The following is a 17,463-nucleotide window of genomic DNA, read 5'->3' on the forward strand; positions in this document are numbered from 1 at the left end:
CCCAATGTTTTTAGTTACAAAGCTTTTAATCAGTTTTAGGAGCATTGTTCCCCTTTGCATCAAATATTAAAACAGAAACATGATATTCATGGAATTAAATAATCTGAGTATTTATTACTAATATAACATTTAGAAGAACAATATTGACCCCTTAGGAGTTTTGAATAAAGACAAAGTGTGATGCCTAAGGCATACTGTATGTGCGATTTGGTGAAGCTGCTCTAAAAGTAAGCAGTTGGCAATGAGGGAATAATGTAGCTTGCAAATGGTGTAAGCATGTGGGTCATCTTTGCCAGGATTCCTGTTCTTATAGAGCTGCATTTTGCTTATGGTATTTGTGGTAGGTTATTGGTTTTGGTTTCAAATGTTTTCACTCTGGAAGGGAAGGTTTGCATTTTTTTCCTTTGGGAGCTACTGTACAGTGACTTTTTTCAACATCAGATGTGACAATAGACTGGACAGAGAGCAAATATTTGTCCTTCACTGGGGTCTCTCTGAAGCCCTTTGCAACAAGAAGGGATCACAGCTGGCTGGGAGGCAGCTCTGGGGCATCCTGACTTCACTGGGAATTTCATTTCGTGCAGGCTCTGACATATTTGAGGGAGAAGAAGGAGTAGCATTTCTCAGAGGAAGCACTGAGTATGTTGAGGCAGTTCTTCTGTTATTTCAGGTCAGCATATATTTAATGAGTATAGTGCTTGAGTGCTTTGTTATTAAACCACGCCAGGTGACACAGGTATCAGCTCTCTTTTTTAACATTTGTAGCATTTTCCCAGACCTGAGTCTGTGTAAGTTGTGTCACCTCCTCTTAGCTGCTACTGCTGCCCCTTTGAGGGGCTGCTTGTGAGGAAGAGCTGTGCCTGGGCTGTGTGGTGGGGCTCAGCCTGCCAGCTGTGGCACAGCACTTCCTGCCTCTGGCCAAGCATCTTGGACCTGCAGAGAATAAAAAAGATTAGTGGCATGATTTGTAAAGGCAGCCTAATGTGTAACACCTACATGCATTTAAAATGCAACCTTTAGTCTTCAGCTTCTTTTTAAGGAACAGAAATACTTGAGGAAAGTGCAGCAGCATGAAAAGCTATATGTTTGGAATTACCTACATCTTGCCCTGAGAAAGGGGACTGGGGAAAGTGCAGTGGAAATTTGTAGGACATGTTAGAGGGCCATGCATTTAGGAGCTTCAGTGATAAGTAAGACTTACATCTGGCTGGGTCTCTGGTGAGTCTTCACATTGCTTGTGGGATCTAACACAGGGCTGCCTGCCTAAGCCTGGCTCAGGGAATTTCTTTCATAACAGAAATTGGCTTTTGCTGTAAAGGACAGGAAATGGTCTGTGTGGAGAACAAAGAATATCAGGGTTGATTTAAATGTTTAAAATTCATGACTCTACTTTTGTTTATGGTCTTAATCATATCCCTTGAAAATCATAAACCTTTTGGGAAGAAAATCAGAATGAACAGTCACTTAATGCTTTAAACGTCCCTGCAGATCTGAAATGTTATTTGCTTCTGCATTTTCTCTGGAGAACTGCAGAAATGTGGCTGTTGTGCAGGTGTCAGCAGTCATTTAAAATTGTTCATTCCCATTTACAGCTTTTCAGGAAGATAACTTGATAACAGATAAACTTTCTGTTTCAAAATCCATCCATTTGCTCATTAGAAAGCAGTGAGGGATATTTCCCAGATGGTTATTGATTCTGTCAAATGTAAAAAAATGATATCAAATACTGCAGTTTTAGAAACAGTCCTGAATGAAAAGGCAGGACATATTATTCTGTCATATAATATTTCATTACTGCTCCATGTTCTATTGTTAAAAACTTGTTGTATAAACAATAAAATGCATTTTTACAATAAATGTTGAGAACCAAGAATGTATTGGGTTTTATGCTTACAGGGAGAAAATAGTAGTGTGTCTGGGACTTGTTTTGGCAACATTATTACAATATCTTTTTGCTTTATGAAGTGAGTACAGTATCTTGAGAGTTTTTGGGGTGTGCATGTGAACATGATAGAGTAAAATTCTTCTGCCTCTGTATCAGTTACCTTCACTTCAGCATTGTGTTCATACCAATGCATGACGCTCACAGCATCACTTCATCTCCAATTAAGCTTATGTTAAAACCTCATACTTTAAATTGTTCTTAAGCATACTTATTTAAAACCCAAAGCAAAACTTTCATTTCTGGCTAAAACATCATTTGAGAAACTTGCAATATTTCTTTAACTGTCAGATTATTTTTTTCCTGTGGTGAGTAACTACAAAATTTAAAAAACCTGCAGGTGTTTAAAACAGGCAGTTGTCACAGTGACTCCCAAAAGCTTTCCATCTTTTATGCCTCTTATTCTGGGGATTAGATCAATGATTTCCACTATTATATTATCTATATAGCTGTCGATGGCAAATTTTTAAAATCTGTATTTATCGAAGAAACATGTCAAATAACTAGACAAGCTCCATAGATGTGTTTGTAGTCTGCCTTTTTTCTTCCATTTCCATCTATTATCTGCTCTCAACAATGAGGGAGCTGAAGCTGCAGACCCCCACAGTGACAGATTATTATAAGCAAAATCCCTTCAGACATAATGGAGAGTTAATTTTGAATAAAGTAGGTTAAAAAGCTGTCCTACTCATTGAGAAAGACAACACCTAACATATTTACATTAGCTGGTGGAAGACAATTGACCTTACCAGGCAGGGTGCAGTCAAAGGAAGCTGAGGATTTTCAGGGCAAAAAGCCATGGGCATATCTGCACCCCACAAATTTAACCTGTGAGCTTGTGGTAAGATGAAGGGATGGAGGCTGTAAGCAGTGCCTGCCACAAGCAGCAGGCTCCTGGCAGCCTGGTGAGGGATTTTGCAATAGGATGTTGTGTTCTTGAAGTCCTGAAATGAGATCGGTGCAAAAGGTGAGCAAAACCAATAAATAAAGGTAAACAAAGAATGTCTGCAATCCTTCAGTGCACACCAAACCCCATTGATAAAGCTGTAAATTCATTTCAGGTTTTAAATACAGAATAAAATTTATTGAAATCTCACAAAATGGATACTTGAAGAAGCAAATTTACAGTTTTCATGTGAAAGATGTAAAATACAATTTCATTTGGATTTATGACTGTGATATCATTATGGTGATTTATGTTTAAAAGCTGTGAAATTAGTCATTTCAAATAAAACTGTGGCTGATCTCATGTTTCTGTAACAAGTCTCAGATAATGTCAATGTCTAATATATTTTTAAGTAAAAAATCTATTTGTTATTTTTTATTGATTCTAATAATGTTCATAAATAAAATGTAGTTTTGTGCTCATTATCTATATTTTTTTTTTCCTTGCAAGATTTCCTATCCCAGTAAGTCTCAAAGTCTCAGATTATTGGTTCCTGTTTCACTACAGTAAGGGGCAGGAAATAAAGGAATATAATCCAGCATCAGTCCAGGTTTTGCTTCTTCGTCGAGTCCCTGCTGGAGGTCTGAGCTGTGATTCAGCTCAAAGCAGATGTCCTCTGAGCCAGCCAAACCTCCAATGTGTGCTTTCCTCACAGTGGGAAAAGGCAGTGTTTCTGTACCAGGTGGGAAGCTGAACTCCTTGGGAGAGTCCCCCCGCTTGTTAAGGGGCTTCACAGACATCTGAAGCTCAGAGAGGGGCTGCTGCACTGCCAGTGAGGTGGGGATGCCTTTCTACAGATGTTGGCTGGGGCTCTGGCTTGAAAAGAGCCATGAGTTGTACTCCTCCTTATCTGTCAGCAGCAGAACACTCACCATTTCCTGCAGACAGCCTGTCAGTCTGCTGGAGCCAGCCCTGGGGAGGTTAATTCAGTGCTCTGAGAGTATTCACAGTCTGTCAGTGGGCACTGAGGCAATATGGGGCTGTCACTCCATGCCATGGCTTAACCCCAGCCAGCAGCTGAGCGCCATGAAGCTGCTCACTCACTCCCTTGGCTCCCTGTGGGATGGGAGAGATAACTGGGAAAAAAAGAAAAGGTAAAACCTGTGGGTTGAGATAAGAACAGTTGAAATATTTCAAATTTTCCAGCTTCTTGTACAATTCCTCCCTAGCAGAGCATGGGAAACTGGAAACTCCTTGACTAGGGGTAAACACAGCTTCACAGCAATTAAAACATCACTGAGTTATCAACATTATTCTCATGATGAATCCAAAAAATGACTACAGTCTCTGTAGCACTGTACCAGCTACTGAGAGTAAAATTAACTCTAGTCCAGCCAGAACAAAAGGAGGACAATATTAAAAAGGAGGTGGTCTGTAACTACTCCAGCTAGAGCCAGCTTTACATGGTACAGGGCTTCTCACCACATAAAACACTGAATAAAGAAATTTGATGTAAGATTAGTAACAGCTGCTGCAAAGTATAGGATCTAAAGGGCTTTATATATTTTGCTTGCTGTGAAACTATCCCTCTCATGTCTTTATTATCTCCAACCAGTATTTATTCTTGTCATTGAGAGCTCCTAAAGCCTAGTGGTTTCTTAGTCTACTGGCTCGGAACGAAGGTCAGACTGCTGGTATTTGTGCTCTATAATGAGCTTAGCCAAGCAGGCATGGCTGAAAAGGACCCCTCGTGGTGTTTGCTGCCACTCCAGAGAACAGCTATAGCAGCAACAAGTTTGTTTTCAGGCCCAAGGGGCTGTCAGAGGTCAAATGTGTCTGACTGAACCAGTTTGTGCTATTAATGGAGGAGGGCAGAGCTCTCATAACTGATGTGCACCTTGTGAGGATGTTTGGCAGCACCAAGACTTCTGCCTTTGGCATACTTTAACTAAGGCAGCCCCTGGTGAATCAGTTTTCCTCCTTTCTTACAAATTTCTTACAGAGAAAGAGGTGTTTGTCAAAATCTTAGGGAAAAAAAAACCAAAAAGGATTGTATCTGTACAAATGAAATATCTGAGCAAAATCCCTTCTAGAATTTTCAAAGATCTTCATCTTGTCACTGGCTGTACAGGAAACTTGAGGCATGAATCTTAGGTATTTATAATACATTAGGTATTTATTTATTATATATATATATGAAATATCTGTCTAGAACATACCCCAGCTGTATTCAGTAGATGAACAGACATTTACTTAATTTCTTTTTCTACATCTCAAATATCACTTAATTGTGGTGCACCTCATGGTGGAGACATACAGAGTCAGGTGGGAAGATTTCTTTCAGGAGGCTGTGGTGGAGGGGCTGACCACCACTTGCTGAGGACTCAGAAAAGCTGCAACACGTGGCCCCACCAGCCCTGAGGATCATTTATGCTTTTGAAGGCAGTGGTTGCCATGATACATATCCCTTCACTCTCTGGTTTTGCAGTGCTGGGCTGCTGCCCCATTCCTTTCATTCAGAGAAACACATGTGTACTTCTAACCTTTACTGTAATGCCCAAATATTTGTTAACATTTTGAAAGTAACAATGAAAAAAGGAAGAAACTTGAATGTGTACAACCAACACTCTCCTATTCTGATCATCTCAAACTGTATATTCTCAGCAAAATTTAGAGGGGATTATGCCACACATAAACTGTTGTGCACATCTCTTCCCAGTCTCAAAAGCATGGCTGCAGTACTTGAGCAGCAAACCAGACACCCCTGATGAAGGATATGATTAAACACTCACACTATTATCCTGATTTATATGCAAATAAGCACCACTAAACTGTTTGTGGGATTCAAACAGTAATCACTGACCCACTTCAACAAATGAGGAATGCAATCAGGCTCCACGTAGGACAGTGAATACATTTCTTTTTTTGCCATTCATTTGAGCAGAAGGCTCTCGAATTTAATGTTTTATGTTCAGAATATAAATTAGTTGCCTCTTGTCTGAAGGTTTATTTCTGTAAGATTGAAGAGAATGTCAGACTGTTTTGTTCATACGCTACCTTTCCTTATTAAAGATACATTTGAAATTTAAAGACACATCTGAAATAAGGAAAAAAACCGCAAACCCCGCATAGTAATCTGTTTGCAGATGTTTAATCAACAACAGAATAAAAATAAAATACTTTAGTTTCACGTCTACAGCGTGATCCCGTAGCACCACCTGCTGTTTAGAGGGAGCACTGCTGCTTTAGTTATATGCAATATATATTATTTTTATATAGATGTACATACATTCCCTAGGCATCCTTACGATTCAACCTTTTTGAATGGCTATGAAAAAGGCTTCTAAATTGCTCTTGTGCCATCAGAAGTGTCAATCCTTTACAGGAAAGGCAGGTATTTAAACAGTGATAGATTTTTGCAATGTACCCCATAATATTTAACAATGCCAAGAGATATGTTTACTGGAAAAGGTCTATTTAGATGCTTTACTCTTACTGTTTTCTTTGTGGAAAATCTTTTGGCTGAAACTCATATCTTGGCAGCAGTAAATGGTCTGGTAAATTAGAGATCCATTACACTGGTTCTAGTAAAGGAGAAAATTGAGCAGTGATTTTTTGTAAGTGGGAATAAAATTCTAAAGGATTTACAGAGATCTGCTTGAAGTTGCAGAAATTTAGTAAGTCAGAAAATTGTCTCATAGATGAACAAAGGATAATATATTTCTTATCCAAATCTAAGCTCATTTTAAAGTAATTCATGAGCATGTAATTTGCCCTTTCCCTTTCCTCTGTTTCTCTCCCCTCTTGCCTTGGTGCTGGCAGATCATGACATCCAGTGCATTACTTGGTTTTCTCTGCAGCTTTGAGCTGTGCCTGGCATTGGGAACACAACGAGGGGGACAGCACCCACAACTGGTGCTGCAGTGGTGCAGAGATGTCCCACAGGAGCACCTTTGCCAGTGCCAATGTCAAAGCCAACTCCTTCCTCCCAGTTCCCTGAGTGCCTCACAAGGCCCCAGTGTGCAGCTCTTGGTTCAGCTCCAACCTTACAACACAGCAAGAGGCTTCCTGCTTGTGGAATCTATGGAAAGGAACCAAGTCATTCACCTATGTCTTATGCCTTTCCTCAGTGTTGGATGTGGAATTTGTCCAGTTCTGGTGGTTAAAAAAATCCTTCTGCTGCTCACAGTGTCTCCTGGATTGCCCAGAAAGGAGGTGGGTCTTTTGTGGTGCCTATTACTGTGCAGCTCCAATCTCACAAAAGCAAGCTCTGGATCTCATTGCTCTACTGTCATTATAGTAAGACTTTAATGCCTTTTAGACTTTAAAAAGTCTAAGAGCAAAGAAATTTCCGCACTTTTTCAGAGGATTTAGAAATAACACATTCTGCCAAGCAGTCTCTTACCACTGCCATTGACATAATTAAGTAATCATGGTTGTAGGAATCCATGGAGTGCAGACAGCCCTGCCAGCATGAGCCCTGGCCTGGTGATGTGATGGGGTCCCTGGGTATGTCATGGGGTCCCTGAGTGTGTGATGGGGTCCCTGGGTATGTCATGGGGTCCCTGTGTGTATGATGGGTCCCTGGGTGTGTGATGGAGTCCCTGGGTGTGTGATGGGGGCCTTGGGTGGGTATGTGATGGGGTCCTTGGGCGTGTGATGTGTCCCTGGGTGTGTGATGGTGTCCCTGGGTGTTGGACCATCTCTCTGTGACAGGGAAAGGCTGCTAAGCTGTCCTAGAGCTTTGCTGAGGCAGCACTGGATAGACTGAAGTGCAGGACATGGATTTGTGTGTATGACATTAACCTGCAGCTCAATGGCATCGTCCAGGGAGAGGAGGCATCAAGTTGTGCATAAAGCAATCAGGAACAAAGCGTGTGTCATTGTTAAACCACAGTCAGAACCTAAGCAAGCCTCATGCTGCCACTTGCACACTCTTCCTGGTGGGATGGGGAGAGAGAATCAGAAGAATAAAAGTGAGGGAATTTGTGGGTTGATTATAAAGACAGTTTAACAGCGAAAACAAAAGATATACACGCAAGCAAATAAAAAAATGGAATTCATTTACCACTTCTCATCGGCAGGCAAAGAGAGTTTAAGTGGCAAGTGATTTAAGTGGAATAATTACAAATTCACTGTGGTAAAAAAAGCGAAAAAAGATCAAAGACATTGAATGAGAGATCTAGACAGACTTCAAAGGAATGCTTGTGATGCATGCAAGAGTGCAGTCAATATTTGCACCTCTGATGCAAGAAAGCACAAAAGAGAAACTCTGGACAGCTGTTAGTCTGAGAGGAATAAAAAATCCCCTGTAGCTGTCCCTGCATTCAGAATGAGAGATAAATTTCACAGAAAGAGAGTGATAAATTCAGAAGATAGAAAATCATGGTAAATGGGCACCAGTTTATTCCAGACAGAATGCCACTTTTTGTAGGTAAATTTAATAAAACTGGTGGAATTTAAATAAAGACCCTGGAGAAAGCAAATGCCAAACTCCTACAGTAGACAGTGGAAAAGAAAGAGAGCCGAACAATTCAACAGGTGACTTAAGAAAACAGATTGCATCTGTTAAATATGTACTGTTGAAGTAATTAGTTACATCAGTGGAAGAGGAAAGCCAAAATATTTTTTAAAAAATTGATGTAAATGAATATTTATTGAAAACATAAACATGAACATTTGACCTGGATCAAGATGAGCCCGATACATTACAAAAGGAATGATGATGACTCAGTGCACTACTCAGATGCAGGGCTGCAACTCTACAGAAACAGTTACCACTGGATCCTAAGGAGTAATATATAGCACAAGAGCCCATAACGCTTAGTGAAATAAAATTGTGTGTGTGCAGGGCTGTACTTTATGATTAGGAAACACTGAAATTGCACTGCACATGGAGCACCTAAATCAGAGGGGTTTGTTGATTCTCAACATGCTACTTCTCCTTACTTGTAATAATTACCCACGTAATTCAGGGTTAGCGTATAACTGAAGCAAAGCACCCGGACATTCCTTCCTGCCAGCAGCAACAGCCAACAGTAATGCTGAATACTTTTAAATGAATTTATCCACCCTGGGCCCATTGGGACCACCCTGGGTCCAAAACACACTCTGAAGGGAAATCTGTAGACCTGGTGAGAGGCTTGTCACGTTAGAGTTTTTCTGCTATAATCTAGGACTGAGACAAGCTCATTTCTCCAGAGCAGCCCTCACAGTGCTGTGCTGTACACTGGTAGCTGCAAAGGTGCTGGTAACACACCAGTGTTTTGGCTGCAGCTGAGCAGAGCTGGCACAGCATCAGCACAGTCTCCCCAGCTTCCTGGCCAGGGGTGGACACGATCCCAGGATGGGACGCAACCAGGACAGCTAACCCAAGTAGTCCAAAGGGATATTCCATACCATATGGTGTCAGCTCACATATAAAAGCTAAGGGAAGGAAGAGGAAGGGGAGGAATTGGTTATTCGCAGTATTTGCTGAATTGGTTATTCACAGTATTTGTCTTTTGGAGCAACCCCTATGCGTGCTGAAGCGCTGCTTCCTGGGAAGTGGCTGAATGTCATTGCCAATGTGAAGTAGAGAATTAACCCTTCTTTTTCTCTCTCTTTGCTTGTGTGTCTGTAAACTTTTCCTTTTGCTTTAGTAAATTGCTTTATCTCAACCTATGAGTTGTCTTCTCTCCTATGTCCAGCTAAAAGGAGAGAGATAGAACAGCTTGGTGGGCACTTGGAATCCAGCCAAAGTCAATTCAAGAAACTCCATAAAAACAAGGGAAATTGAGAATTTTTGATTTTTCCCCACATTTAAAGAAATCTATGCCATGAAAAATATTCTCAATTTTAATACTGTAAGCCACTAGTAAAAGCAGAAATATATCAGCAATAAAAATCCCATGTTAAACCCCACAAATTTTGGGGGGAATAGAGCTTTGCTGAGACAAGAGCTCATGGTGGTTGCAACTCTTTTGCCATGTCTGAGTTCTCACTGCCTTTCAATGACTACAGTAAACTTTTGAAATGGGTTGTCAGTCTTAAAATATAGAGCATTAGCAAAGGGTTTGTAGTACATTCATGAGACTTCTAAAATTGCCAAATAATTTAGGAGTTTCATATAGCATTTTGTAAATCACTTAGAAAGATCTCTTACTTTGTAAAACATTACAAAATGTGCAGTTTAGAGAGGCCACCTGGACAGTGTTCCCAAGACAGCATCAGAAATGGCAGCAATATTTCCACAGTATACAGGACACCCCTTGTGATTTCATAGCACACAAGGCAGAACAGGAATGTTCTCTTGTTCCAGGGAGAGCAAAATGAGTGAGTCAGAGACATGGTAAATAACTCACTATATTGTAAGGGACCTTTGTCCTTTAGCAATTTTACCAAGAACAGCCTGTGCTTCAAGCTGAAAGAAGTTAAGGAGTTGCAGGACAAAGCAAGCCTAATCCAGTGGTTACTAATGCAGACTAACCTCCTACAGCACTGTGCTTTAGCAGCCCAACTTCTGCACTTCAAGATATTCCAAGTCTCAAAAATTTTGAAATTGGAACTTATTATCTAGTTGAAGACCAGCTTTGTAGCTAGTGTGAACTGATTCTCAATTCCTTATGAAAAGATTATCAGAACAGTTTAGGAAGTGTGTAAAAAACAATATAAATAATATTGAAAAGGAACCATTTGCTTCAATCCTAGACTGAACTTCTGGTGGTGGGGATGACACCATTTTGAATAAAGAAAAACATCCTCAAACAATCTAATGGTTGTAGAATATAATACACTACAAGAGTTCAGCTGGAAGGGGTGTAACAAGGATCACCCAGCACAGCTATGATGTCAAGTCAGGAACCAGACAATCTAGGACTTTTTCACTGTACTAGAGCATTCAGCAAGGCACACTGACAGAATAAGCAGAAGGTATTTAAGCAAATAATTTTCCTTGAAATGAATTATGGTATCTGTCTACTATAGTGACAACCCATGCCCTAGAAATAGTTAACAAAATCAGGAAAAGGGAATAAATTTCTAGTTTTGTAATTCTGTTTCTTGCAAAGTAAAATTCTGCTACTTTCACTAGCAACCTGCTCTGCAGAACATTGTTTCCTTCAATGTGTTATTAAGGGTACATGCATTACCCAGCTGCAGGCTGGAACAGGATCAGTGCAGACAGCACTCACTAAATAGAGCTTTCCCTTTTACTAACTAGCAAGTACATCTGTGATTAAGATTGCGTTCCACTTGAGCTGAATCATAACAAAAAAAAAATTAAAAATGAGATGGGCCTGTCCACTGGAATTGTATTCTTATGAGAATTTTTGTTTCTAGAAACAAATGAAAGAAAACACCCTTTATGCAGAAACAATTTTAATAAGATCAAAGCATACAAAAAACTATCTGAAGAATTGTTATAGGAACAGAAAACTAAAGAGCAATTTTGACCTCACTGGACAATGCATATGACAATGTACATATATAATTGTTCATCCTGTATGCTTATTCTGTCCATTCTACTGCTGTCCCCAATGCAGGCATTGCATGTTTCAGAGAAGCCTGCAGCTAAGAAAGGGTTAAATTATCTTTTACTGACTTGATTCACACATTTAAGAAAACTTCGCCCAATTTGTTTTTTTTTTTTTAATTTTACTTGCCAGTCATGTTTTACAGACAACATTCTACCACTTAGCTTAGTTTGATGTAACATTTTTAAGAATGCTATTCACATGATTTTCATTAGATGTTTAAAATACCACAACTGGAAAAAAGTTAATTTGTCCAAAAGTACAGTCAAAGAGGTTAAAAAGATATTTGGGAACCATCAACTGAAAGCCTTTACTGTATCATAGTCACTTCAAGTGTTGTAAAGTAGTTTTCTACCAACTTCAGCTTTTCTTCAGAAAGCAGGTTTTCTTGCTTCAATTGTCTAATAAGAGCTTCCAAGGACCTGAGTCTCCCCAAAGTTTTTATCTCTTGCATTTCAAGTAAAGTTACCTTAGAGTGCAGTTTTGAAATTTTTTGCCAAAGGTGATCTCTGTCTATGTCTTGTCTGCAGTATGAATGCTCAGTCTGTAGTATTTCATTTCCATCATATTCAATCACTTCTGTCTCCTCTATGTCAAGAAACTCTTCCTTAACAGGCAGACAAGAAGTATTTACTCTTTCAGGCTCTTCAGGACTCTCAGCTGGCATAATAATAGCAATGACAGACTCTTCAGTTCCACTGAACTGTTCAATAGCTTGTGTGACTGTACTCAGTAAAACTGCATCTTCACTTGTCTGCACTTCAGAACAGACCACGTGAGGGACAGAATTCTCAACTGCATAGTCAGTAACAGACCCTAAAGCACTGTTCAGTTTCAGAGATGAATTCAAGCAGTAAGGGTCTGTAAATTGCAGGACTGTAGCTGTACAACCTCCTGAATGCTCTACAGAAGTATGAGCACCAGCAGCCTCCATGCTCTGGACTGCTGCTGTCATTACAATAGGATTAGGCTGATGTATGTACTGCCTAGATGAACTGTCAAGGATGACATGGTCTGCCTGAAAGCCACCTTCATGTGGAAGCTGCAGGTTTTGAATTTGTAAAGGTTCACTCAGTGCAGTTGAGCAAACCACTTCTGCTTTTTCCTCTACATTTTGTGCAATTACAGAATTTTTCTTTGGTGTACAAGGTTCAAGTGGTACAGATACTTTCTCTGACACAACATTTGTTTCTTCCTGGTCTTTTTTCTGTACCTGCTGTGAACTGTTCTGAGAAGAATCTTTTTCCTGGAGGAGAAAAAAAAAAAAACCAAAAAAGAAAATCACCACCTTGTAAGAAGAAAATCACTGAGTATTAAAAAATTAGGCAGATCTCATTTCATAGCACGGTATTGCAAAAGGACTAACTTAGATGAGCACTGCTTAAAAATTACATCAGAGGCCCAAGAATTCATGTAAGCATCTTTCATCTTTCACAACTTTGCTTCAGGCTCTACATTTAAAAATAGTATTTTAAAGCTGTAAAAGCAATAGTAGTGTTTGGGTTTCTAGTTTTGGTTTTTTTGGTTTTTTTTTTTTTTTTTTTCCTTACTGTGGTTTGGAGTTTTTTATTTGATTTATTGTGGGATTTTTTCAAACTCTAGGGAATTTGGACACAAGATACAGTAATTATTCTCATAAGAAATTTAACATTTTCTATAGTAAATGCTTCTTCAATCTCCAGTTAAAAAAGATATTGAACCTCCAATCAAACTAGGGGAAGTTGTTCTTCCTTTACATTATGGAATCACATGCTTTGTGTCAGCCCTGCTGACAAACTGTATTGATGGACAGGAATTCTATTTTTTAAATAAAATATAATTATCTGACAGATTAGACAATCTGTATAACATCAATACTTGGTTAGCTTCATACTACAAAACAAAAACAGGATAGAAATAGATTACCTCATCATCTGGGGAAGAGAAAATGGTTGGCACAGCAGTGTTTTTCAAGTAGCGTATCCCCCACCGCACGTCCAGGGAATCGGGGGTGAAATGATCACTGCAGAGGAGCTGGTGCTTACTTGGAGTCCAGGAATCCCGCTTCATGTTCCGCAACCATTTCTCAAGTCTCTCTTTGTCATGAAGTGGGAATCTGGTGGGGTGCACGAGACACAGAGTACTTTGGAACTTATTAGCATAAGAGAATTGATAGACAAAATGCCTTGGTAATGCAAATGGAACTTTGAAAATTAGATCTAGATAGAAGAAATTAGATCTAGAAAGAAATTAGATCTAGAAAGAAGATTTAATCAGACAGGTTTACCAGAAAAAGAAAATCCTATTAAACTCTGCAAGCAAGAGATGTTGTTATATGCATAAGTTTGTGTATGTGATTTTAACCTAATCATTGTAGTACACATTACTAGTCTCCCTAAAATAGTATGTAAGTGCTTGTATCCCACAATAAAATAGAATTCTGATCACCAAGTCAGTCTCCCCATCTCTCTCCATTGCCAAAAAGAATCTTTTTAAAGCAGTCGAAAAGACAAACAAGAAAATATACAGAACCCCCTGTTATTGTTGTCTTTCTTTGTTTTAAATAAGAATATTAGAAGGTAGCCTTCCTTTAGAAAAGATTACAATAAAATTTTTTAAAAAAATTTAAGTATTAAATGCTTATCTGGATGTCATGTACATGTTAATCCAATCATTATATACATTATTTCTAGTTGGGTATTTGCTCTGGAATTCAGAAGCACAATTTCTGATTTCTAGTAGCCAAGGGTTTCAGAATCCATGGCCAAGATGTTTTGAAAGGTTTGATCGTACAACACTTGCTCAGAAAGCAGTTCTGCTGAAGGGAGATGAAATACTGAGACATAATTTAAACAAAGTTAAGACTGGTTCTCATTTTATTAATAGTATTTCTTGGGCTTGTTTGTCTTTCTAGACACAACTAGTATTTTCTGTTTAACAGAGTATCTCCTAATACATGCCCCTCTTTGGATTATCAGATAATTTGGCGATGTAAATATTTCCAATACAGGTTTTAAATTTTGTTCAAAAAGTAAATGCATGCAAATGCAAAGCATTTCTATATTTTGTGTTTCAGCAATTAAACTTTCTCACAGTGTTAGGAGCCCACATCACATTTTATAGTTTAGAATTAACTTTTCCATCATCTAACCTACCTGAAAAGGCAAATTATGAGTATACAGCCTCATAGAAAAAAAAAATTGACTTTAAAAATACATGCAAAATGGTCAGACATCAGAAAGAGAACTAAATTAAAAAGAAAGTGTACGACATGTGTGACAACATGTAATTTACTTAATGACAGGCAATACACAAATGAAAAGGAAATTAAAGGCTTATTATGATGCATGCACAGTCAAGAAGTGATGGTAACAGGAACATGAACATTCAGACCACTCTTGTCTCTCACCTCTTCTCAGTCAGGTATCAGGGTATTTGAAATGTAGTTGAAATGTTTCTCTGGTGCGTATCAATTTTACTTTAACTCTAGCAGATAACCACATATGATACATATGTGTCATTCAAACCATAAGTTGAATTCTGAGCACTGTTAAGTGACTACTGTTCAGAAATCAATATTCCTGAGCATCATGAGCAACAATAGTTACAAAGTAAAAATTTCTGCTTCTGTAATCGCACCCTCAAATCCCTGAAGCTGCAGGTTTCCTCCAAAAGCCACACATAGCAGCAGATTCTTACACAGGCCCTGTGTTCCAAAACTGCAAACTCAGGTGATTTTGAGAGGAAGAGTGCTGAAATTCACAGCATAAAGGTGCATGCCTTTACCCCTTCCCCAATCTTTTGAATTTGTTGCCATGTAAGTCTTCAAATTACCAAGGAAACAGAGCAGGCGTTTGATGCACCCAGCTCTGTGTATCTGCAGGAATGCAAGGAATAATGCAAGGAGTAAGAACACAGCAACCTCTGAAGAACAAGTTAGAGGTTCAGGCTTTTCAAATCCTGTCTGCTTAGATCATGTACACCCAGTGGCAGCATTGCATGTATGACAGAGCATGCTCCTCGGTAACACAGCTTAGCCTGGCTGTCACTGCAGAGGTCAAAAAAAGTCTCCCAGGAAGACCATGGCTTCCTTTCATTGAAGGCCATGTCATGACTCACACCCTCTCCAAGAAGGCCTTGGGAACACTTGCTCCCACTGCAGTTACCCTCACAACACAGGACCCACTGCTCTACCCAGACTCAACCAGCTTCAGATGGAAAATAAAATAATCTGTAGCAAGAGAAGGGTCTGATAGTGAAAGTTATTATTTTAGCTTAAAGGCAACTTTGCTAAAATCTGTTCATGCTTCAACTCCTCACTAATCAACAGAATCTATTCTCTAGTGTAAACAAGACACAAAAGAAGGGGAAATGGAAAGAGGAAGTGGACAGAATTTATTTAGCAGCTGCCATCATTACCCAAGTCAAAGACGTGAAGAAATAAAACAAAGAAGAGCAGTTAGGCCAGTTGAGATTAGGTGACAAAGGGTTTGGAAGGGGCTCAGACCCCAACCACAGAGCAGCAGAGGACTTCGGTGGTGGTAAGAGGCAAGGGAATAAAACTTGCAATTCATGTCAGCAGTAGTCATTAACATAAGGCAAGAGAATCTATAAATCAAATCTCAAACCCCTTCTACAGGAGCATGAAACTCAGAATGGAGCACAACTCAAAGGCTAGATACACCAGCTAAGTTTCGGCAATCATCTCCATACTGATGCCATACATTTGAATATGTATGTATACATGTCTCAGTGCTCAAATTTGTTTTGATTATCCATGTCACATGCATGCTCTCTAAAGCATAAGGGAAAAGAAATTATTTTCCTTATTGTTTTATGATGCATTCCATGTTAGAAATGTGCCAGGGAAATAAGCTTTCCTTCAATCTAAAATAAAATTTCTTTCAAAGCAGTCTTCCTGTAGGTCTTCCTACACCGCCTTCCTGATATTGGAATAACTACGACTAATCAGAAACTGAAAGGAAACCTAGTTTGAGGTATAAATTTTACCAAAACAGATTTTGAGGCTAATTGTGAAACTTATTTTTCAAATTTTTCTTAAGTTGCTTCTGCTGACAAACGGTTCCATACTTTTATTCTATACAAATACATTCATATTTAGTTACCTGCACTATGTTTCTCTCAGGATTGTGAAATACTTTTTATAATTCACCATCCTGGGAAGCAACAGCCACATAACCACAACAGGGCAGAGGTTACTGCAGGCCTGGGATGGTGACTGGTTCATGCAGAGTCTGCACAGCACAATGCAGCCACCATAAACTGGTTTTGGCAACCGAAGTAGCTAAGATCCAGCTAACTCAGCTGCTTCCTAACAACAAGCAATGCCTCTGTTCACAGCACAGGTAAGGTAATAATTCTAGTGGCAAAGTTTAATTTTAAGGAATCATTTTATCTTTACTAGCTTAACTCTTCCTGGCCCTTCTCCTGGCATGTAAACCGCAATACACAAGGCATTTCACCATTAAGCCAAAGCTTCCCCTGCTGGAACATCGCTTCCACAGAGGCAGCAGCGAAACAGAGTCAGAAGCGCAAATTTTATTTTTCAGTCGAATCTCCTTGCTCTTCACTTCACGGACCCTCTGCACCTATTCCAGAGTCCTTAGACGCTGCCGTGTCATCGCCCCCTAACCCAAGTTCCGTCTGTCCGTCTGTCCTGTGCGAAGGACGGTGTGTGCAATTACACCTCAGCTGTCCGCTCGTTATTCCCTATACCTTCCCTTCCCCCAGGGGTCAGCGACCTTTCCCTCCAGCCCCCCGGGAGCAGGCGGGGTTCCAAGGCGACCACCAGCGTGGTCCACCCGTGCCGCTGAGTCTTTCGGCCATTTACTTCCGCAGTGGAGCTCCCCACTGCTGCCACGGCCAGCGCTCACCCAGGCCCTGCCCCGCTCCGCGGCCACTCACGGGTAGAAGCTGAGCTTGCGCTTGTCCTTGGCGCTCTGGCCGCCGCGGTTCTTGCAGCGGGTGGCTGCGCAGTACCGCGGCATGGCGGCCAACCCGGGCCGGACTGAGCTGAGCTGGGCTGGGCCGGGCCGGGCCGGGCCGGGATGGGCCGGGCTGGGCTGGGCTGGGCCGGGCTGGGCTGGGCTGGGCCGGGCTGACCTGGGCCGGGCCGGGCCGGG

At 40.2% G+C, this 17,463-nt stretch overlaps 1 protein-coding gene across 3 annotated transcripts; it reads right to left on the reverse strand.

Moving 5' to 3' along the window:
• Positions 1-11,169: 11,169 nt before the first annotated feature.
• THAP5 (THAP domain containing 5) lies at positions 11,170-17,451 on the reverse strand. 3 transcript variants are annotated; one of them, XM_077178935.1, is made up of 3 exons: positions 17,246-17,451; positions 13,247-13,471; positions 11,170-12,587 (listed from the first exon to the last, which is right to left on the reverse strand). In XM_077178935.1, exons 2-3 carry the CDS (start codon positions 13,388-13,390, stop codon positions 11,652-11,654), a joined length of 1,080 nt encoding a protein of 359 aa, XP_077035050.1. In that variant the 5' UTR covers positions 13,391-13,471; positions 17,246-17,451; the 3' UTR covers positions 11,170-11,651. The 3 variants fall into 3 exon arrangements, with proteins under 3 accessions (XP_077035050.1, XP_054487560.2, XP_077035049.1); XM_054631585.2 differs by having other exon boundaries at positions 13,247-13,436; positions 17,246-17,446; XM_077178934.1 differs by lacking the exon at positions 17,246-17,451 and adding an exon at positions 14,730-14,799 and having other exon boundaries at positions 13,247-13,436.
• Between the last annotated feature and the right edge of the window lie 12 nt (positions 17,452-17,463).

Source organism: Agelaius phoeniceus, chromosome 5, assembly GCF_051311805.1.
Source record: "Agelaius phoeniceus isolate bAgePho1 chromosome 5, bAgePho1.hap1, whole genome shotgun sequence".
NCBI classification, from domain to species: Eukaryota; Metazoa; Chordata; class Aves; order Passeriformes; family Icteridae; genus Agelaius; species Agelaius phoeniceus.